The 23131-nt window shown below is 40.9% G+C and overlaps 1 protein-coding gene across 4 annotated transcripts in view; it reads left to right on the forward strand.

The window, feature by feature from the left end:
* FARP1 (FERM, ARH/RhoGEF and pleckstrin domain protein 1) overlaps positions 1-23131 on the forward strand; it is a 217510-nt gene that overhangs the window by 132302 nt on the left and 62077 nt on the right. For all 4 annotated transcript variants that reach the window (XM_050890909.1, XM_050890915.1, XM_050890923.1 and 1 more), the window contains exons 3-6: positions 13729-13833; positions 18386-18428; positions 20151-20229; positions 22713-22810. In XM_050890909.1, coding sequence (XP_050746866.1) covers positions 13729-13833; positions 18386-18428; positions 20151-20229; positions 22713-22810 — 325 coding nt within the window. The remainder of the gene's footprint in view (positions 1-13728; positions 13834-18385; positions 18429-20150; positions 20230-22712; positions 22811-23131) is intronic.

Raw genomic sequence — 23131 nt, forward strand, 5'->3', positions numbered from 1 at the left:
GGGCCCTTGCTGCTTTGTAGAAGCCCATTGCCTTTTCTGCTTATGTTCCTGCCCAGGAAAGGGTAGTTGCTCTCAGGTAAGTAACAGCTGATGGTGTTGAATTCTGGCTGTTACAGGTGCAGCCATCCTTCCACTGGCTCAGTCTCCGTGTGGAGGTACCTTCAGCAAGTGGTGCGCTCTCTTTGCATGTGGATTTGCTTAGTTTTTTCTCCCTTTGCATTCTGTTGGGGAGTTTCGAAGCCCATCTAAGGAAGGAGTGAGAACACTGCTTTTATTTTGGTCATTTTCTGAAATGTCTTCTTGTAAGAGCCAAAATACTGTTTTAAATAAGCATGAACCTCTTTATTTTGTAAAGGTTCCTTAGTTCTTACTTTTTTTCTTTTTAAAGTTAAATAACGTAAGGAATATATATCCATGTAAAACTGTCTTTCAATAAGACATTTATGCCAGCTGCAGTTACTGTAGTTTATAAAAAAGTGGAGGGAGAGGTGCCACCTCCCGGATGATTCAGAGTTTAGGTTGACTGACAGGTAGTCTGAAAGTGCTTATTTCCCCTCTGTTGATCACACAGGAATCTGGGAAAATTACTCTTCTGCCTTAGGCACCTCAGTTAAGTGCTTAGAGTTAGGTGGGATTAATTTAGACTTATTCTTAAAATAAAAAGGAGAAGGTGGAGAAGTTTGTTTCTGACAAGTTGCTCAAACCCTGATGGATAATAATTCCGTGGCAATCTTTATTGGTATACTCAAATGGCATCTCAGTAATAATCACTTGTAGCATCCAATTATGTTGTTATGTTGTAAGTAAAAGTATTGCTCTTGCATAGCCCAGGAATCTGGAAATTACCTGAATATTAACATTAAATAAAGCATATTTGTAAATGTAAATTTAAAATGAGATGCATGCCATCTTTAAGAACGTAAGGACTTGGTTTTCAGCACTAAGAAAAAACCACAAATTAGATAAATCAAATCCTTTTCCAGTTACACACATTATCCTCAAGGTTAAAAGAATTAAAACTCGCTTTCTGGAGGAATTCAACCTCAGACTGAAAATGTGGTCAAAAAAGTCGCTTTGTGTCAGCCTGATGTTTGACTTCTGATAGCACGTCCCCAAAGACTTCTCTTTGACGTGTCCTGAACAGAGAACGCTTGTTTCCCACGAAGCCTGTTGTTGCTGATAAAGCTCATCTGTATCAAAGTGGTATCTAATACGGCACTGCTGTACTCTGGCCTTAAGAAAAAAAAAAAAAACAAAAACAGTTGAGTGGCTCATTTGCCTTTGTAAATCTGCTGCGCCTAAAGATTTATTTTAACAATTTTGTCCAAAACCCCAATCACAACAACTAAGTCTGTACAACACATGTTTTTAAGCAGAGCGTAAAAAAAAACAGTATTGCATGTTAAAACAAAATAGAAGCCATAAAAGTTGTGTTTCAGAGACTATGTTAATGTACTTGTGATAATAACATGGTGTTGCTTTCCTTTGATATTTGAGGCCTCTATCTGAGTGACAGAAAGCAGATCTCTTAGGACTATCTCCTTAGCTTGAACATTTTGTATGGTTAAGTGAGCAATGAAGCAGAAGGGTGTAAGCTATTTTCCTTAGAAGTATGGCACATTAACTGCAGGCACCAGCAATTCTGTAAGGTGCGCACACACACACAAGCACACGCATGCAGAAGAAGGGGTAGGAAATCAGGTGAAAGCTGAATGTCCCAAGTTTAACGTAGGTAAGGGTAAAACCTTGCTCATAGTCAGGAGGAAGCACTCGGAAGATCGGTGAGAGGCTTTTTGCCCAGCTCAGACCATGTGCTGTTAACAAACAACATTACGTGCAGCTTAAGTCCTGCTGGCCTTTCTTCCCCCTCCACCTCCCCCTGCACCACAGATACAAGCACAAATCCCTTCTTTCCCTGGTTTGCCACAAATGTATAAGCAGATCTCTGCTCTGTCTGTACTGCTTTGCTGTTTAATGCTAGATTCAACATATGGGTCAGTCCCAGCAGCTTTGGATTTTGAAGTGATTGGAGGCTAAGTCGCTGTTTCTCCAGTGCATGCTGGTACCGCTCCTCTGTTTGTGCTTCCCGATGATTGCTACAGTTATGTGTTGTTTGCTAACATAACCATTCATCAGACTTCTACAATCCAGAGCCAGTTTCATCTTTCAGAGACCTGGGATGACCCATGGGTGGATTTTTCAAAGTGTCTGCTGTGTTAGGAGACACTGCAAGTTGCAGGCAGGCTGCAAAGAACGAGCAGAAAAGCTCCTGAGGATCTTTTTTGAAAACCTGTGTAGCTGTATTAAAAAAGGAGGTGGTTATTTTTTCTCTTTCCTTGAAAATGTGACTTGACTACATCATTATGAGGTGCCTCTGAAATCTATTGGTAGAAGCAGCCATTATTGTAACACCCGCTACACCAATTCCCCGTGTTCTTCTTTCCACTCTGGTTTGTGTCCCACCAAAGGTAGCACTTCACAGTGATGCACAAAACACAGAGCTTGTACCTTCCCTTGCAAACGCCGTAAGTGTATAGACAGTTCTCACTTTTTCTCCTGCATCTTTCTTTGCATGTTTAAAAGACAGTTCAGACTCCCACTGTATTCAGTCTTAAGGTCTTTTGAGGCTGCTTAGAGAAATGTTTAATATGTTTCCTATACATCCATGATACAAAGGTTACCAAGCTGTCAGGTTGGTGACAGATCTTGCATGACCAGACAAGAAACTCTTGCGTATTGGGAACTTGACTGGCAAAAAACAACCCAAAACTTCTGCCTTTCAGATACTTGAAGATGAGGTAGCTTTTGAGACTTATGTTTTGCACTTGCAGTTTCATTTCCATGAAAAAATTTTGTGGGTATGAAGTTTGCTCATTAGGAATGAACTCAGGACCATCTCTGTTTCAGTTTCACACATAAAATACAGGATTACTCCACATCCAGTCTGGAGTAATTGTAGGATGCTGCAGCCAAGCTTTTCCTTAGCCAGTCCACGTTGGCTTTGCAAGACAGGCTAGTACCAAGCAGATCCTACAGAAACTCTTAATTCTTTAAATTTCATGCAGGATTGCCTTCCTTACCCTGCTTCGCGTTGTGGCTGTAGGAGCACTAGATCCAGCTGAAGCAGTGGCCTGGCTGAAGGCAAGAGTTAGGGTGTAGCGTGAGTACATTGCTGGTTAGCAGCAGCCACAGCCTGAAGGCTTCATCTAAGGGTGTCCTTTCAAGTTAGCACTCCGGTCATGAAAAGTTCTGTATCCTATTGTTAAAATGCGCTTTTCTTCCCCTAGTAAAGTAAAAAGTAAAATATGTACAATCCTGGGTGGTGTCAGCTCTTGCTCAGATTAATAGTCATGTTGAGACTGATGCAGGGCTGAACAGGGATTGTCAGAAGCTTTTTCCTGTTACATTTGATTTTGCTTTAGATTTAGGATTTAATATTTTGCCTGAACATCTCTCGTTTTTTGGTGTTTTTTTTTCCTTCAAGTCTCAGAGTTCTTGCATTTAAATGATTTCTTTTCTTCAAAGGGTTTTACTAGAATCATGGCTAAACTAAAATGTATCGAAATAAAAATAGTAAATAACCACTTTGCATCTCAATCTGGTTTTATAGTTAATAACTTCCATATAGTCATAACACTCCATATTCTCATGTTTCCAGTCTGCATATAAGGGTTCTGTTTTCACATTTGATGACTTTAGAATTGCCTGCTCCTTCATTCTAGTGAAGTGTTTGCTTATGGCTAAACAAAATGAGGAAAAATGAGCAGGCAAAGAAAACAGACCAGAGAAGAAAGTGTTCTGAATAATAGAATGATTTTATTTTCTTCTCAAGCACTACTTAATGTTAAAAAAAGAAAACCTGAGAAGGTGGTTAGATGATTTTTGCCTTGAAACAGACAGGAGTGGTAAAGTGGGAGGCAAGGGGTGGGGGGTGTCACAAAGATTGGGGTTTCCATCCCCAATTACACGCTGGCTGCTACGCTGCTGAATTACACTGAAAGCACTGAATGGTGCCATTATATTCCTTTTCAAAAGTTGTGGGCTATGAAATTCAATCTGAGGTATTTTTAATGAGTGTTCTGAGCCTCAGTTGCAGCTCTTCCCAAGAAACAAGGAGCACAGTGTGCTGCTAAATAGTGCCGAGGCTGGGGGTTAAACTCATTCAGTTTTTTGCTTGCAGGGAGGGAAAGTAATATCAACATTTATTTGACAGGTATGTACTTGCTTCCAGAGCTGAGCTTCAGTAAAACAGCTTTCCATAAAGAAAACGCTCTGAAAAATGAGGTTCTATCAGCTTCACATCAAACTCCCATCTAGTTTCTGAAAACAAATCTTGTGGTGTGTTTTCGAAAGCCAGTGCCCACAGTGCACACGCTGCGCTTGTGCTGTGGACATCCCTGTGCTGCAGGACACTGTGCCTGTGGCCATCGGGCACATCTCTGGGCAGAGGCTTGTGGTGGAGGTGCAGCTTATGCCAGATGGGGACATCTGCCCAGTTGCACCCCCTGGCTGTCAATTAAACATAGATAATTCAGAGGTAATCGTTGTCAGAGAGGTGCCTACTGGCATCCCTGTGTCTCCACTAAGCGTTATGGTGTCACGACTTTGGGGTGACTCCCTCCCTTCTCGCACTTCTCAGCGAGACATAGCTTTTCAGGGAAGCTTTTTTTAGCGTGCACCTGGTTTTAGAAAAGCCATATAGCACAAAAGTATTGTTGCCTTCCAGTTTTCTTATGTGCTGATTTGCAAAGTAGTTTGTTTCAGGTCGTGAGGAAAGCACTGTTTAATGCATCTGCCCTGCAACTCACTCCAAGATCTGAAGTTCATGACGGGCTGGCTCTGGTTCTTGCAAGTCATCACCATTCAGTGTCAAGGCTCTGAAGCTGGAATACGTCGTGCCGATGATACTCTTCAGAAAGGAAAATAGTCTCTTCCAGCAGTGGATGTTTGCCTTGCTAACGGGATAAAGAACAGGCACAAACCACTTTTTAGTTTTGCTAGTAAAATTACGCAGAGATGACTCAGCATTTGCAGGAGCTAATTTAGGGAGCAAGATGGCATATTTTTAGTAAGTTTTCTCATTGTTCTTTTAATGCCTCATTTTTCTTGTTCACACTGTGCATTTGAAATGGTGTTCAAGGAAAGTAATTTTGTTTTAGTAACAGTGGCTCTGGCAAGAGTCTCCCGCTGGAAGTCTCCAAGAAATGAATGGTTGCTGTGTGAAATTTTGCAGCCTTAAACAGTTACTTAAAAGACTCACTATGCTACTACTGATTTCCCACAAATATTTTACACCTATCGAAGGAAGTTAGCAGTAATGGTTGAACTACAAAAACCAAGGTTTGGGTTTTTTCAGGAGGACTAATTAGCTTTTGCAGAGACCTGTTGTTGCAGTTTGATGTTTTTTGGGGTTAGGGTTTTTGGGGAGTTACTGAGATCAGCATTCGCATTTCATGTGAAGGCATGCCTTGTCCCCATCAGGACAATTTCTTAGAGGATTGTTAGGCAGACAACAACGAAGTTTTTCAGCTGAATTCATTAGCAGAGGGGATCAGAGCATCCCTTTTAAGTTGATAAAGTGATTTTTAGGTGCATATGTGTCAAATGTAGGTTTTTTTAAATCGGTACAGGAAAGTTAAGACAAGGTCAGTTGTACTTTCTAACTGAGAGTTAGATGTCAGCTAGTTAAAATGCTGTAAATACAGCTAAAAGAACCAGTGAACCAGGAAACTAATCATGAAGTGTTTTGTTAATGCTTTTCACCATGAATAACATTTTGTAATAAACAGATGTGTACTTAGACTACAGTGACCAAAGGCTGAATGGTTTTTGGTCTGGAGGGTTCGTGGTGTTTAGCTGATGAGAAGTTCCAGATTTCCTTTGGCATTGATGACAGTGGGATGGATGTGCGAAATAAATTCTCCTGTGGGATTTTGTCCCTACCACTACCCGAGGAGGAAATTCTCTGAGCTACAAGAATCTGCTTCTTTCTTCCCCTTTCTTCTTCTTTACAAAGGACTCCACTAGCTTTGTGGTGGTTGCTGCTGGCTCTGCAGTAACAAACTCCTTGTCAACTAGAAATTAGAGTAATTTAAAGGTGGGAAATAAAATCAGTATTAGTATCAGTTTGCATTTGTAAGAACTGCAAAGAAATCAAATGATTGGATCGTTACACGTGAAGATGATGGGTTGGTCTGTGGTATGAAAGGCTCAGTTCTGAAGGTGCCCAGCCCATCTCTTCTCCTTTTTTATTTCCTCACTTGCATGTTGAAATGGCATATATAATACAGTGTGGATGGTATTTACCCATTAAGTTATAAAGCTATGATTTTGAGCCAAGTGAAAAGAGACCAAGCAGAGCCTCCAATTCCAGTAGCTTTACTGTACTGTAATTATGGAAATGTACAGTTACCTGAGGATTTATTGTAGCTGAATTTTGTATTAGTCTGACTATGCTGTAAGAAAAAGTTTAACCAAGCACTTCTGAAAATAGCCTCATCATAAAACTTTACATTAACTTTCCTAGATAATCCTTTTCTTTTTCCTTCCACACTATTTAACTATTAAAGAGGATTAGTTATTTCTTTTCCTTATAAGTATTTAATTTTCACCTGAATTTTACTGTTGGCTATTTCTAGTAAAGTTGATTTGGGGCACTGGAAGAGAGTTTAAAGTCTAGTCAGAGCAATCCTTCTGCTTTTGCCTATTTTAGAAAATATTTTGACATAAGCCAGTTTGTCGTGATCAGAAATCCAAGAGCATGGTTACAATAACAAATCTATGTATGTTCAAATGTAGAAAATTGCAGGTTTCTTTTGGAGACCGTGCTAGAAATGCAAGCAAATGAGATGGTTATTAAAATCTTTCTCTTTGTGTTTTTGCCTTGATAATTGTTTGCTGTGTTGATTTTTGGTTAGCAATCACATACCTAAAATAATAATTTTTGAACTTGTCTTGTTTGTCGTAGCTGATAGCTGGGGGGAAAAAAGTGTAACCTTGCTGCTGCATTTTTTTTTAAGGGCAGGTATTTGGAGTAAAGCACACCTGAAGTAAAAAGCACCATATCTTACAATCACACTGTTTAAAAAAGATGCCACCACCAGCAAAATTGACTGACAGGTAAAACTGTACATCAGAGACTATAGAAGGCAAGCACTGGCGTTAAAGGGAATACAGCTTACGTGGTGAGTGTAAAGTGGGAAAGAAGTCCACTAAAATCTTGAAAGAAAGGAACACTAAATAGTCTTATTGTACACACACAGCAGATGATCAATTGCCTGGTTTTAAGGCAGTATAAGAGACTTATTCTGTTACTGCATTTGGCCTCAATCCTGCCTTTGATGGTATGTGCACAGTCTGTGCAAAAGCATGTGGGATACATGCCCAGAGTGGAGCTTTCAACTATATTCGAATGGAAAATATCTTAAAAGGAATGAGGTGCCTTTAGGTTATCATAAAAATTTGCCTCTTCTACACCCTCCCTCCAAATGGGGTGGATACCTGGTGGCTGTAGGTACAGAGTGGGGATCTGCATACTTAAAAGTGGTGGTGGGAGTGCGTGGCTGCTCTGTTTAAAGGTGTCACTTCTCCTCTTTGCTTTGACCTGGTACGTAGGGGTGACGAATCACCCTTCTTCCAACACTTCCGAACTACCCAGTCTAAGCTGAACAGCGAAGTGAAAACTAGTAAGCCCAGGTGTAAGAGCTATCTTTACTGTCTAAAGCTATTTTTATAGTCATTCTTCCTATAGGATTAACACCTATGCTTTGAAAGGGAGGAGAGGAGAAAAAGGGCAGAGGATCTCCAAGTGTCTTGGCAGTGTTAGGTCCAGAGCAACAACACTCAGACCAGTGCTTCTTGCTTTTAATCCCACCCTTCGAGCAATAGACTTTTGCTAAATATGAATTATGCATTTCATTTTATGCCAGAAAAGAGAACTGTTTAAAATATGAAATTTGTCTTCAGATGCTGACAGCATTGTTCTCCTGTGAGTAGTTTTCAAGCCTCCTTTGAAGTATAAATTTCTGGCAGGGTTATTTGTTTAAGAACCCTGTTGTGCAATCTCATCTTTGAAGTTATTTTTATACTATTTGCTTATCATGAACACTTGTTGGTTGGTTTTCTTTCCTTTCAGAGCTGTAGATACATATATAATTTTAATTTTTAACAGCTTTGAATAACTGAGAAAATTTATGCTGTTAAGAATGTGGGGTTGTTATTTTTAGTATTGATTATGACTGTATGACTTCAGAAATAGTAATGAAAATACTGGATGAAGTTTTCACTATCATTTCAATGCAGTTATTAAACTGAAGTATAAAAATAATTTGAGAATCAGACTGATCTGAAGTACAAGGCGTTTTCTGGGTGATTACCTGTGAAAGAACAAATAAAATTTTAAACTTTGTGTTTAAACTTTGTACAATATAATATTTAAGTATTTGTAAGATATTTACCATGACCAAATTGTCACATTTCATTTTTGAGCACCCAAAATGTGATAGGAACAGGGCATTAGCGGAAGAAAAGTCTGCCTTATACTGTGGCAGGTGTGAATGATGAATGTACTTTTTTCTTTTAGATGAATGTAAAGGAATTATTTTCTCTCCTTATCAGCTGTTACTAATGCACAGCAAGTGTAATTAAAAAAAACCAAACTTTTTTCTTGTCCATTTGCAGCAGTTTTGAGGAAGAAGAGAAGGAAAACAGAGTAGTCCGTGTTCCCACATGAAGCTGTTTCTTTGACCAAAACACTGATGAGACTTATATTTTTCAGGTGTTCTGACGAAAGTGCTTATTTTATTTGTTTTTTTAACCTGGTATTACTGCTCGGTAATGTGAAAACAAAAAAACGAACAAAAACCTTTCAATCAAAGACCTGTTCAGTGTGGGATCTGAGATTAGTTGGCCGGGCAGATAAAAAATGGTAAAATCACTATTTGATCCTAAACAGACACTTTTTTTTTTTTTTTTTTGGTAGATGGTTAGTGAAATAACTGCTTAATTAACTGGGGGGTGGGGAAGTGTGTGCAAACCCACTTCTTTTAAAGTCCTGGCTATCTTGCAGATATTGCCATACACTTTCTTTTTTTAAAAAATCTGTATTGCAGTCTGTGCCAAAGAATGATCTAAACAAGTATGTAGAGGGAGATTTTTTTAAATAATTGGCGATTGCTAGAACATGAAAGAATTGTTGAACCTATTAAAATATTCACCATTGGAAGACCAGAAGCGACGTACTGTTTTGGATTTTGGTGGGAGCAGAGGGAGGATGAATTGAGTAGGACTGAAATAATGAGCAGACAGCAAATGTTGAATGCATAATGCGTAAAGCAGGCTACTTTGACTGGGTACCTTCATAGCTTGCAGCTAAATGTGGTGATGCACATTATTCATAATTTAGAACTTAGTGGCCTGACGTTCCCTGAAAATGTAAAGTGACTTTTAAAATGTGATTTCGTAGAGCTAAATGAAAGGCCAGTTCAAAATGCATTAAGCAGTAAGGATGTGTAGCTGGAAATCAATGAACTTCTTTTCATTGCAATAAATTTATAATGTTATTTTGGTGTAATTAAATACTACCTCAAGAGAATAATAGTAATTCTCTGCTGTCAGTATGGCTGGGATTCACCTCATCTAAAATGAACCCTGTAACACAGGTGTCTGGGCTCCTTGTCGTCAAGAGTGAAAGAGTGCAACTGTATTGCTAAGGAAAAGTTCATTGCCAGTGTGCTCAGGTAGCTGTTTTGGAGTAGGAAGAATTGCCCTCTGGAGCTGCAATATTTCTTCATTGATATACAAGAATCTAGCTGTCAACAGAAACAGAAGCAGGGGGCTGCCACCCGCTGCAGCTGCTTCCCAGCTCCTGGGTGTTGCATGTGACCTTCCCCCAGTTGTATTCCACCGGTATACCATACCCTCCTGTTTCCTTTGGCTCACTGCCTTACAGTGTGGTGTCTGTGGTAATGAATGGTCTGGAGGTATAGTCTTGCCACCAGCCTTCATTGTGGCAGCTTCCATGTCAACGTCCCACTTGCATGCCTCGTCTTCCTCCTTTGATCTTCGCCTTTGGGTCAGTTCTTTCCCTCCCTGATGCGAGCTCTCATTCGATGATGCTCAGGGAGAGCAGGGGATAGGTCTCCTGGCTTTCCTTTCCCACGTCCTCCATGTTTGGCCACATTGATGACCTTCCTTCATTCCAGTAAATGAGGCTTTTGTGATGGTCATGTAATGGGCCTGTGCTTTCTCACTGTAGCAGGGAAAGGCCTTCCTATAGCGTAGGCTGTAGTACAGCCTTTCCCCACCCTGCAATCTTACATGCATGCGTAGCTATTTTGGGGGGCTCATGGGCCCCCGTGAATCAGACTGGTGCTGGCGTGGAGCAGGGAAACCAGCCAAGCTCTGGCTCATGGGACATGGGTGCAGCTGCAGAGCTGTGGGACGGGAGCTGATGAAGCTTGCCTAGTACTTGTTGTCTGAGGCATGGCAGCAGGGCCACGCTTGATGGTTGAAAAATGCCTTCCAAGTTCTGTGGGAAACTTGTGTTGTCCCATAGGCCTTGTAACCACGTTCAAGTCAGACACGACTGTTGGCTACAGATGATGTCATTGGTGTGGCGCACTCATTCCTGAATGCCTCCTCTGTCAGCTCGTGTTTGCTGTGCCCTGAGCGACTGCTGGTTTGCTTCCATACCCAGCGGACAGAGATTTTAATTTATTGTGTTTAAATTTTTTAGTAGGGATGTCATGAAACTGCACTGAATCAACATCTCTGTGAGACCTGGGAGTTCCTGCTTTTGTGGATGTTGTACTTCTCGTTCTGGTCCTGCAAGACCGGAGTGTCATCAGGCTCGAAATCTCAGCAGATTTTATGTGCACAGTGTTTCCTTTGAATAAACTGTCAGATTTTATTTTGAGGTAGACTGATCAAAGCTAAGATGAGTTTAGAATAATAATCTTATTTACAAATACTTGAGTAAGAAGCATTTCATGTTACTGAGGCACACTCCAGAGAAAATGCCAAGTGACATAAATGCTACAAGACTGCCGTTCCATTGTCTAAATGCCTGTAAGAAAAAAACTTTATGAAAACACTCAGCAGGTTTTAATCAGATGCTTTTACTCATGGTCTGAGATCAGACAGGCTTGCTGTCCTCAGCTAACCTTGGGCGGTGTGGGAACGCAGGTGGGCTTTCTGCCTTTTTTCCTGTTGGTCAAAAATCTCCATGCTCCCAGAGACGCCTTTTTTTCCTGGGAGGAACTATGAAGTTTGGCCTTTGTCAGACAGGAGTCCATCAGGTACTTTAGTAAGACATATACATATGTATGCACAGGCACATTCAACCATTTTTCTGGTTGTGCATGAGGATGAAAGCAAATATCCTCTGCCTCTTGCTGCAAGGGTGGCTGATAAACACGTCCTTCTGCTCTCTAGCAGTCCCAGCCAAACTGTGGAGGCCTGAGACTAGTCTGGGAGCAGGAGTATTTGCCTGAAGTTTCTAAATCATTGTAGGTGTATTTTTGGAGCAGTAAACTAATATCGTTATTACACTCAGTCTAATGTCTTTTTAATATTATTCTGTTGCATCCAACAAAATGCACTTACTGGGAAGCTCTTTCATTAAGAGACGATGTATGTTTGGATGTGCCTACATACAGCGATAGAGGGAGTGGAAAATACGGGAAGCTTTCTGTTTGAAGTGACACACAAGGCGCGATGGCCGATGCGGGCTGGGCGGTGGTCATCGGAGATGCTTTCGGTTTAATGAAGCTGGAGAACGTGAAGTGAGTGTATTCAAATATATTTGCACTTGAGACTTACTTTGGATGGCAATACATCAGATCAAAAATGCTCTGTCTAGAAAAATAGATGTCTTTTTTTCCTCGCCTTCTCTGTATCCTCTTATTTGGCATTTTGGTATGAATTATTTCAGTTACTGCAAGGTTGGTTATGATGAATGCTTAAAAAAAAATTAGGACTTCTATCTGCAATTGTTCTTGATGTGTTCTCTGACAGTATTCATGAGGCTACTGTTTGCTACAGCTAACATTAACAAACAGTTAATAAAATAATCTCAGTGAACATTGCTTCCTGGTGGCATAGATCTGTTAGAGGGACTGGGAGTATGTTGGGCAAAAACCTGCTCAGCAAGTTCCTGGGGAGGTGAGCTTGGCTTTTCCCTTCTGACTTTCAAAACCAGCCAGCATTGAAGGGTTCGGTCATCATGTCCTGCATCACCAGGGTGACAGCGCTGCTGTGGTGGCATATATATCCTGTGCCTTTCCTGGAAAAACATCATCCTTTTAATTTCTCTGGCGTAAGCGTCGCTACTGGGTATTTACTTTTCACTATTCATATTAGACAAGGTTAGATAAATTACCTTTGGAAAGATGCTTTGTACTTCGGATTATGGCTGAAAACCAAGTATTACCTTAGGTAGAAAAAACCTGGGAATTTATTTTTTGGTATCCCAGTGAAACAGAGACCAAACTGCATAGTGACACATCTGAGAGGAGGTGGGCTTGAGCAGCTGCCCACTCGCAAGTAGCCTGTTGGTACGGGCACTGCCTGGAGATGCCAAGGACATGGGCTCAGGCTCAGGTTTGAGCCAGGTTGGCCGGGCTGCCCGCCTCTAATGGTTTTCTTTTCTTCGCTCGGTTACTGCTGTTTTATTTTGCTCTAGTAATTATTTACTGGGCAGAAAGGGAAAGGGCCAATCTGTAGGCTGAGTGCAAGGGCACTTGTCCGGGGTGCAATGGGTCTCTTGTAACGGTGGAGTTTGTGCAGTTTAATGGGTTATTATTTGTTCTGAAGTGAGTGGAGATCTGTGTTTCAGGGCCTCTTGAGCTAAAATAGGTACATTTGTCCAAGGAACAAAAATATTTGATTTCAGTGGTTGGCCTTTTTATACAGAAACAGTGTTTTTTGCTGAAGACTTGCTGGTGAGCTGTAATTTACAGTATTTGCTGCAGGTGTGGATTTAACTCATGTGCTGATGAGAAGAATCCTTAAAATCAGCAAAGCGGGGGCTCTGGGAGCTAATATTGGGCTAGAACACCTGGTCTTTATAGAGGGAAGATTTTCAGTGTGTGGAAGGAAATGCTTGCATTTGACTCCTCCAAATTACTCAACAACTCTGTTAGGGTGGCACAGATGGGCCTTGACCAGCCTCAGTGCCTCACAGCAGGAGGCTTGGGATAAGCCCATATGAAATCAGAACCTGGGACTTGACCCCGTTGCGTATCAAGCGGTGTCCAGCAAATCCTCAGACCCTTGTGTTTTGTGTGACAGGTCCGTCAGTGAATGTTTTGATTTCAGTATGTTGTACATAGATGTACATAGCACCACCTGACACGGCTTAAAGACCATGGGATGAAATAGCTATCTTGCGAAATTCACAGTAGAAATTAGCCTTGGCAGACATAAGAAAACTATATCCCAAGTCCCCTTCTTCTACCTCTTCTATTTCATGGTATTTTTCCCTCAAAAATAAAAATACACTAAAGATGGATTCTGAGCTGCCGTCCAGGGATGGATGGATATTTTCTGTAGCTTTAAAACTAGTGTAATTATTGTCAACTCCCCTGTGGGTGTGGTTGGAATATCCACAGATTTTGTAAACTGTTTTGACATGACAACATGTTTGCTGGACAATTCCTTAGCATAATAATTTTTCTACCACTAATTGAAAGCATCTTTGTAACCCTAGACTTTGTTTTCTTCTTACAGCAAAGAGCTCCGGGGAAAGTTTTGCATGATGCTGTTTGCAACCACCTCAATCTCGTTGAAGGCGACTATTTTGGCCTTGAATTTCCAGATCATAAAAAGATGATGGTATGTAAAAGGATTAATTTTCAGCTGGTTTTCATCTACATACACACATACACACTGTATTCTCTCCTTTTGCTCCTTACTTATAAGGTATACGTAATCCTCAATCTCCAGAAGAAAAAATGGACTTTTTTTATGTTCTTGCCTGCTGGAGTTGAAGAAATGTTTTTAAAACCTGATTATTCCTGTCAGATTTCATCTGTGTTGAAAGTGACAGCCAATTCAGACACAAGTTGGAAAAGCATTTTATCTTTATCGGTTGCAGTAGAGAAGCCAGAGGCTGGACTGTTGCAGAGTCTCAACTCTGATTTTACAGTCCTGCTTAATTTGGAGTGCAGAAATAATCTTTCTCCACGGACAGAGAAGTTGCAATGATTGTGACACAGTTCCATGAAAAACATCGTGGGGCAAGAAAAGGGATAGATAAAATACAACAAGATTAATAAAAAGGAAAGCAAAACCAAAAAACCCAAATAAATTGATGAAAGTCCTGTTTGGGGAGCTGTGTGGCACGGGCAGGTGTCCTGGTCCTGACACTTTGGACTCTGAGAACAGCTGCCAGCAACATTCAGGCATTGTGCTAATACTTCTAGGGTGGAAACGGTGTCATGTAGCAGAGGAGGCCAAAGGCTAATGACTTCTCAGCCTCTAATGACTTCTTTCTGAAGTTTGTTTTACTTTAGACTTACTGTGTGACCTACTGGCATGTGTGCTAGTTATCTGGATTGTTTGACCAGTACATTCTGGTATATACTGGATTTCTTGCCTGTTGATTGAATTCTGCACCAGCAGCCTGGCTGACCTAAAGGAGATGACTTTGGGCAATTAGAAAAAACATCTATTTTCTGTCCATCTGTATAAAATTTCTGAAAGAAGCAATATTTCTTAACAAAAGAAACAAAAGAGGATTTATCTGCTGCTACAAGTGCAGGCTTACATAGACACTAAAACTGAACACTAGTGGTCATAATGGTTTAGGCTAACTATAATTAAAGAGGAAATTTAAAAAAATGGACATTGATCTTTAAATGTGATCCGCTTCACAGTTTGCTCCTGGATTTAGATGAAACACAGTTTACTAGAAAGTTTCATATTCTGCCAGATAACCTTGGCTAATGCTTTAGGTAACTTGAGAGCTTAACATAACTATTCAAAACAGTACAACTGTACAGTACTATTACAACAGAGGGTCCATGTAGCCATGTTAATAATGACATACTGACGTTACTGATGTATGTATGTAAAGCTGAAACAAATCATAACGTCTTGTGTATATACAGTTGCTTTTTAGTTTTCTAGAAAATGGAGGTCATTTGATCGACCTTCTCCACTTCACAGGTCATTAAGTTTCAAATAGATCACCTTCTGTGTTTTGCTCAGAGACCTGAAGTAAACTGACAGTTTTCAGTCCTGTGAAAACAAAATAGTTTATTTGCTTGAGGCAGAACACAGGAGAGATTGAGGTGCTGCCAGTGCCTGAGGCCCTTGCAGTGGCAGGAATTGACTGGCTGGAAATAAGTCCAGATGATCACAGTGGGGGAGCCAGGGCTCTGATGAAGAGGAAGGTGGAGAAACCCCCCTAAGGCTATTGCCAGTTTGACCTGAAGGAAAATGCCTCCATGCATCGAGCATGGTAACTCACCTGGCCCCTGCTCTTGCAAAAGGAAATATTAGCCAAGTATCTGAGAGTGCCAGTCCATGTTCCTGCTGGTTGTGCCAATCTCTGCTTCTGAAAAAGGGGGAGATCCCCAAATCTTGCCCACATCTAGTCAGCTGTGCCCCAAGAATGGTGAGATTCAGTGGAAGTAACGCATTCAACTACCTAAAAGCAACTCACAGAAACTCTGAAGCAGGAGATTTTCATTATGAATCGTTGTTTCAATGTGGAGCAGCACTCTGAGAGTAATATTTACACTTAAATTATAGTAACCAGTTTATATGATGCAGTTGAGGTGAATGTTCCTGTGGGATTTAAAACTTTCTGAGCTTCATAATGGCCATAATGTAGAACTCAAGCATTGTGCAAATAAAAAAAAAATTGCAGTTAATGGTGTGTCTGAGAAATAAACCACACATGCATATTTTACATTCATATCATCTGAAGAGAATGAGTTGCTTTTCCAATGTAGAGTGCAATGTAAAAGGAAAAACAAATATTTAGAGCATATTTGTTTGGATGTAGTCATATGTACATGAAGTCATATGTTCACAATTCAGCTGTGTTTGTTTCAACGTGCAAAGCTCCAGACCTCATATCTGACATATTGACAGTTGTATGTCAAGATGCCTGGCAGCTGTATACATTCAAGCGTGCCATGCCTGTAGCAGACAAGATCTGCTTGGGAGATGAATGTGGAGGGTCTGAGGGCTGCAATTCCTGCCTGGACAAGGAGAAATGAGTCACTGTTGCCAAGCCTGGGGTTTCACAGAGTTTCATCACACTTGATGTCTGCCCCAATTCTCCAGCTGCTGAAATCCGGTCACTATTGTGGAATGCCAGACTTTGTTTAAAAAATAAATAATCTAGCTTTTGTAGTTCCAGAGAAAATTGAAAACATGAATCTTAATTGAATCCTCACATTATTTTTCATTTCCAGTTTGTAAACCAGTCTCAGATTGGTTGTGTTTAGATACAGTGTGGGAGTTGCATATGCATAAGGTTTGATTGCTTGGGTTTGGTGATAGTGGTAAGGTCTTCATTTTGCCCCACCTTTCTCCCTACACGCCTTCAGTACATGCATTTCTAGTATCCAGCAGTCTGGTCAAGGATGTTTTAACTTGCTTGTAGAATGAATGGGAAAGTGGAGAAAGGAATGACGCATTTGCGTGCTCATGCTGTATCATAAACTCCCTCTGGAGAGAGAGACCTTTTTTTTGCATGTGTCAAGTAAAATACATTACTCCCATATTCTTGTAAACTGGCTGTTTCATATTCAAGTTTTTTTTTTCCCCACTAAACTTGGCAAAGTCCCTGACCTTCGTTGCAGATTATGTACATGCCAACTTTCTGAAACAAAACAGTTTTAAGTTACTGAAATGCCAAAAAGTGTCAGAACCAGTTTAACGTGTGATAAACACTGTGATCCTATTCTTGGTTAACCAAGTTTCTTTAGCCCTTCCGAAAAGAAAAGACTCTCATAGGCTGAGAAACATAAAAAGAATTCCATTGAGAAACGTGGGTGTGAAAGGGCAGGAATGTGAGGTCTTTGCTAATTGGAAGCACTCATATTAATAATGATGAAAATAGCAAACAGCGTTGGAGCAGTTATAGCAGCAATACAGGCCTGTTCCTGTCTGGCTTCTCAGGTGATTTTCTAAAATGGGTATTTTGAGTATGTTTCAGTCTCTGCATAATCTAAAATTATTAAAGGTCGAAGATGTATTCATTTCAATACATATTCTTTTTCTGGAGGAAGGCGCGGTTAATTTGTTTTTTAATGGCTTTAACCTTTGTGATGAAGGATGTTCCTCCAGAAATGCCAGACGTCTCCAAGGGAGGCTCCGTGCAATTTAGTGAGATAACAAAATACAAATCTTGGGCATAGGTAGTTACTAGCTGAGTACCGTGAGCTGTCGCACTTCTCCAGGCCCTGCAAGTGGTCTCGCTTTTACCTTCTGCGTGATTGTCCCTCGGCTTTCCATAACACTTTGCCCAGGCTCTTCTGACTGAGACTGCAGAATGGGGGTTTAGGCTCTGAAAACTGTATTTCCACCCGCTGCTGCTCTTTTGAAAGCCGAAGGAAAGACCCACACATGGTCCTGAAAAATGAGCTGTTAAAAAACAGATGAAAGTAAACTATGTGCAGAAGTTACACTGTCCCCAATTAAGAAAGCTTAGGCCTGAGCTTCCCAGGTTTATAGAAAAGATACAATGTTACACAGCTCGAAAGTAAGCTTCCTCCCACCCATGCTTTGCACTGTTGTCTGCCTCATGCCTTTGACCTGAGAGGACATTCCTCCCCCAGGTGGTGATGGTGAGACTCCTTTAGCTCCATGGCGCCCAACAAGGGAGCTCCACATTTATGCCCAGGCCTCACAGTAGGGCTCCTGTTGGGTCCCCAAAACCAGGAGGTTGCCACCTTCTCGTTTCTCTGTTTGCCTAGCGTTCCCAGCTCAAAGGCAAGCACCAGCCCCTTTCACTTGCCTTTCTCAAGATTAATTAGGGTGAGGACCACAATGACAGTATAGGACTGTCTTTTTCTGAACTCCTTGTTTCAGTTGTTTTTTCCACAAAATGAATGGTTCCTGACCAAACGTGCTGTGATTGTTGGTATCAGAGACAAGCAAGGGGAAGATTTCCTCACTGTTTCCCAGCTCTCTCAATCTGTACTGCTTCAAAAGCTGTGCCACGGTGACAGCCCATTAACAGTGCTGTTTCCTGAGGATCTTCCAGAGTTTTGGGGAGAAACCCCACTATGTATAACGAGGGAGGGCATGATGACCACACTGGAAAAAATAAATAAGTAACTGATAATCTAAGTAGTGCAATGAAAAATGCTCCTCTATGAGCGGTAGTTTGTTCAGAGATGATAACACCACCTTCTTTTGTTTTCAGGTGTGGCTTGATCTTTTGAAACCTGTTATGAAACAGATTAGAAGTAAGTACTTCCTTGCTTTCATTTATTTTGTCAGTCTGAGAGTACTTGAATAAATTAGGACTCTGTCAATTGGGATCTTCATCTTCTCAACTTTCTTCACTGAATTTTGTTTGGATTATTTTTTATTTCTGGTCTGTCCTTAAAAGATGTACTGTGTGTGCTGTGAAATTATGTCACATGAACATATGAAGGGGCTGACCCAGTAGGAGGCTGAGGTTTAGTCAGTCACTAGAAGAGGCAGTGGTGGCAATGGAGGCAACGATTTTGTAGAGAAAAGAGTACAGTAAAACAAGGATTAAAGGAAGCATACATTGCCGAAAGGTAGCAGTAATCAGGATAAAAGAAAAAGAACAGGAAGACATTATTACTAGGAAGGAGCTAGCAAATACATTACAACTGTGTGGGACTGTCATGGTTTAACCCCAGCCGGCAACTAAGCGCCACACAGCCACTCGCTCACTCCCCCCCTGGTGGGATGGGGGAGAGAATTGGAAGAGTAAAAGTGAGAAAACTCGTGGGTTGAGATAAAGACAGTTTAATAGGGAAAGCAAAAGCTGCACACGCAAGCAAAGCAAAACAAGGAATTCATTCACCGCTTCCCATCGGCAGGCAGGTGTTCAGCCATCTCCAGGAAAGCAGGGCTCCATCATGCGTAACGGTTACTTGGGAAGACAAACGCCATCACTCAGAATGTCCCCCCCTTCCTTCTTCTTCCCCCAGCTTTATATGCTGAGCATGACATCATATGATATGCAATATCCCTTTGGTCAGTTGGGGTCAGCTATCCCGGCTGTGTCCCCTCCCAACTTCTTGTGCACCCCCAGCCTGCTCGCTGGTGGGGTGGGGTGAGAAGCAGAAAAGGCCTTGACTCTGTGTAAGCACTGCTCAGCAGTAACTAAAACACCCCTGTATTATCAACGCTGTTTCCAGCACAAATCCAAAATACAGCCCCATACTGGCTACTATGAAGACAATTAACTCTACCCCAGCCAAAACCAGCACAGGGACGTTGCTGCAGAACTTGGAACTGTCTGACACCAAGAGGAGACAACAGTTGGGATAGGGCCATCAGGGAAAGTTATGGTGGGTGGTGGGAAAGGACAGGAAATTGCAAATAGCCATCAGCTCTGGGAAGAGTAGAAGTGAACAGGAAAGGTTTTGCTGATTTTGTTTCTCTGTCAAATATCAGCAAAGTTCTTCATTTATTGAGCTTTGCCATTGAGATTAAATTTTCCTAGGTGCCTCTCTGGTCATATTAGTCTGAATGTGTGCTCTGGCACCTCTCCCTCTCATGAGAGAGAGATGTGTTGGTCCTTTTGTCACTGGTCGTACTTGTAAGAGTGAGAACAAATGTGCTGCTGTTAAAAGAGAAATAGTAACTTGCTAGTGGACTTGAAAAATAGAGTGTAATTTAGCTCCCTCCTGTTCTGAAGCAAGGAAAATAGACACACATAATATATTTTTATTGGACCAACTGATGTAATTACTAAAAACAGACTTAGTTTTGGCAGAGTATCCCTCGACCAAGTTACTGTTCTCTTTTATTGTGTGTAAATTTTATTGTGCAATCTCTGAATAACCTGAATGCTAAAAAGGACAGCAGGTTAGCATGTATGTATGCACTGCAGGTTCCATGAGTCATCCCTTGTATATCATTCTGCGTAATAAAATTTGGCCAGCATGTTACTGATGTTCACTAACTTGCTTTGACATTTCCCCTAGGACCGAAGCACGTTGTTGTAAAATTTGTGGTAAAATTCTTCCCACCTGATCACGCTCAGCTGCAGGAGGAACTGACAAGGTTAGTAGCTGCATGACCTTTTTTTTTTTTTATTAAATCTCTGGTGGACAGAGGGAAGAACATGGGATTTGAGATGATTGGGTGAGGATCAATGGCTGCCTCTCAGTATTAGCTTGATGTTATTTGCCCCAACCTTGAATGCACCTGAAAAATAGGCCCTAGGATTCGGTTGCAGTCTGTGCTGAGAGGTTCTGCAAAGTGCAGGAGTCCTTTGCTTCCTTGGATTTGGGGTCCTGGGAGAGCTTTGCTCATCCCAAGAGAAGGCAGTTAGCCAACAGAGTTCTCCAAGCCCCTTTGGCAGTGGTGTTGGAAGAGACCTGACTAAGGCATGTGTTGGCGCCCTGGGGCACTCCTCTGCTGAGGGACACGTGCGACTCTCCACCCGTGTTTGGGAGACTGTTGTTTTGCATGAATTGCCAAGTTGCAGCAGCATCGGACCCTATTTGTATAGCCAACGCAAATGCCAAAGGTTTGCACAGGTGGAAGTGTGAATTTGGAGATGGAGAAATGGAAAGGAGAAGGAACAAAATGAAAAGTAAGAGGAACATAGAGAAGGTTACACACATATGCAGAAAGAATACCTTAAAGGTGTGTTTATTTTCAGTGGATTTCAAAAACTTCATTTAAGCTCTAAATTTCACACTGCATTGGCACAGAGTGATGGCACTGTCATATTGGCACAGTCATATTTCTCTGTGAGTAAATATGTATATGAGGGACCTATTAAGGTTCTTCCTCATTAACAGGTCCTTCCTTTATGGTCAGAAACATTGTTTTGTTGCAGTATTTCTTCACTGCAACTTTTCAACTCTTTTTCTGATCTACAGTATTATTATTTTTAATTACACTTTTCCATTCTGATTCAGTATTTTCACTATTAGTTTTTATTTTCAATCTTCCCACAAGATGAAGTCCTCTTTTACAAAGAGCTCTTGTGTTGTTATGACCTGCTTTATAAAGAACAAGTCCACCTTTGTGATGTTCTGTGTTTATCTCTGTCTTGTTTTATTTTGGTAATAGAGCAATGGAATGGAAAAAGAGAAATGATTGATATCTTTTGCTGGCCTGGACAGAGAAAAGTAGAAAAGTGGGGTAGGAAAGAGGAATATTTGCTTGAAAGACTGAGTAAAAACAATAATGGGATGAATGAAAACTCACAACGTGATGTTACTAATGAAACATTTCTGTTTCCGAATAAATATTCTGCATATCAGTTGCTTAGTATGTGAACTGTAAATTTTTGGTGATCTCTTTCTGCACCTGGAGACATATCTCTGAATCCTAATGACTTTTTTTGGTTAGATTTTGAATGAGTATGCTAGGGAACTTGAATATATGTACACAGCAGTGTGTAGGATGTGAAAGCGTATCCACAGGGAACAGCTTCATCACTTGAAGAAGCAAGAGAATACAACACTTTAGTGCTATATTCTTCTACTAGGGTGAATTTTGTATGGGTAGGCAGATGTCTGCAGGTTTCAAAAGGACATTATTTAGATCTGCTATATTATTTCATGTACTGTGTATGTTTCCATACTCCTCAAATCAGCTTGCCCTTTTCATTTAATTTACCTACATCTCCTCATTCAGAAACTTACTGTTCAAATGAGAGCTTTTCATTGAACCTATTAAAATCTAGTCTTATTAAAAACTATTGAGATCCTGGTATGAGTTTTCCAGAGGAGCTGCAGTGTTTGGAAGGCTTGTTAAAGTGTCTAACCAGTTCAGGTTTCATACCAACTGTAGGACAAATGCCCACTGCTAGCTCATTTTTTTCTAGGGAAGAATTTGATGCTGAGTGGAACTAAGCAATTTCAATTCCTGTTGAAGCTAGAAGAAATTTAGATGTTGAAATAATGTTATGGACCTGTGTTGTCTCTGCACTTAAATTGTCAGTGTAGAATTGCCCTATGTGGCTGAGATGGTTTGGAGACGATGTTAAAAATGGCTGGTGCACAGGCGGTGAAGGTAATGGGGCCACAAAAGTATTAGAGCTAGCTAGAGTTGTTTGATCAAGATCTTGCTCCTTGTTTCCAGGTGAGTGCCAAGGTGGACGTTTAGAGTTCTCCTTGTATTCTACAAGAACTAACTGATAACTCTAAATCACTGGTTTATCTGGTATTTCTTTGTAGTTACAAGCAGCTCCATTATCTAGTGCTGCTTGCTGTGGGGTTGTTGAGCGCTTAATAGCTGTCACATTTGCTTCCACTGTCATATCTCATTGCTCTGGTTCCCAGGGAGGGAAGGAGAGAGAAAAAGAGAGATATCTTGGTTCTGCAGAGCAGCCACCATGTAAGACTCTAATGGCTGTAATACAGTATCTGTTACGTTGTATTTAGGCTCTAAACTTAGGAAATTCAGATCACTTCTGTAGATTCCAAAAAGTGAAAGGAACATGTAGTCAAAACCAGAGCTGGTGTTGAAATACTTTCCCCTCTTTCCCTCATGCTTTGGGTAACTCTTTGTTCACTTTTGTTTTGCAGGTACCTATTTGCATTGCAAGTGAAGCAGGACCTGGCACAGGGAAGGCTGACATGTAATGATACCAGCACTGCCCTCTTAATCTCGCACATAGTACAGTGTAAGTTCCCTTTTTTCTTCTTTCCAGGAGGATAAGCAGGATGATTGGTTGGACATGCTTTGCTGGGTTACCTGTTAGTAGCTGCCGTAGGGACAGGTTTAAGCCGTATGGTCAATTTATTGTATTTCTGTATAATGGCATTCAAGTACAGATAATTCACTCTTTCAAATAAAAAAGAGCTCCTGGACACTGGATTTGCATTTTTAAAGCACTACATTTGATAGTCTGCCTAGGATCATTTAAAAAGCAAACTTCACAGGCAGTGGCAAACAGGTTGAATTCTTCTGAATTTCTGTTTTATTATACTTTCTATCATGTCAG

This window comes from Gymnogyps californianus, chromosome 1 (assembly GCF_018139145.2).
Source record: "Gymnogyps californianus isolate 813 chromosome 1, ASM1813914v2, whole genome shotgun sequence".
In the NCBI taxonomy this organism is placed as follows: domain Eukaryota; kingdom Metazoa; phylum Chordata; class Aves; order Accipitriformes; family Cathartidae; genus Gymnogyps; species Gymnogyps californianus.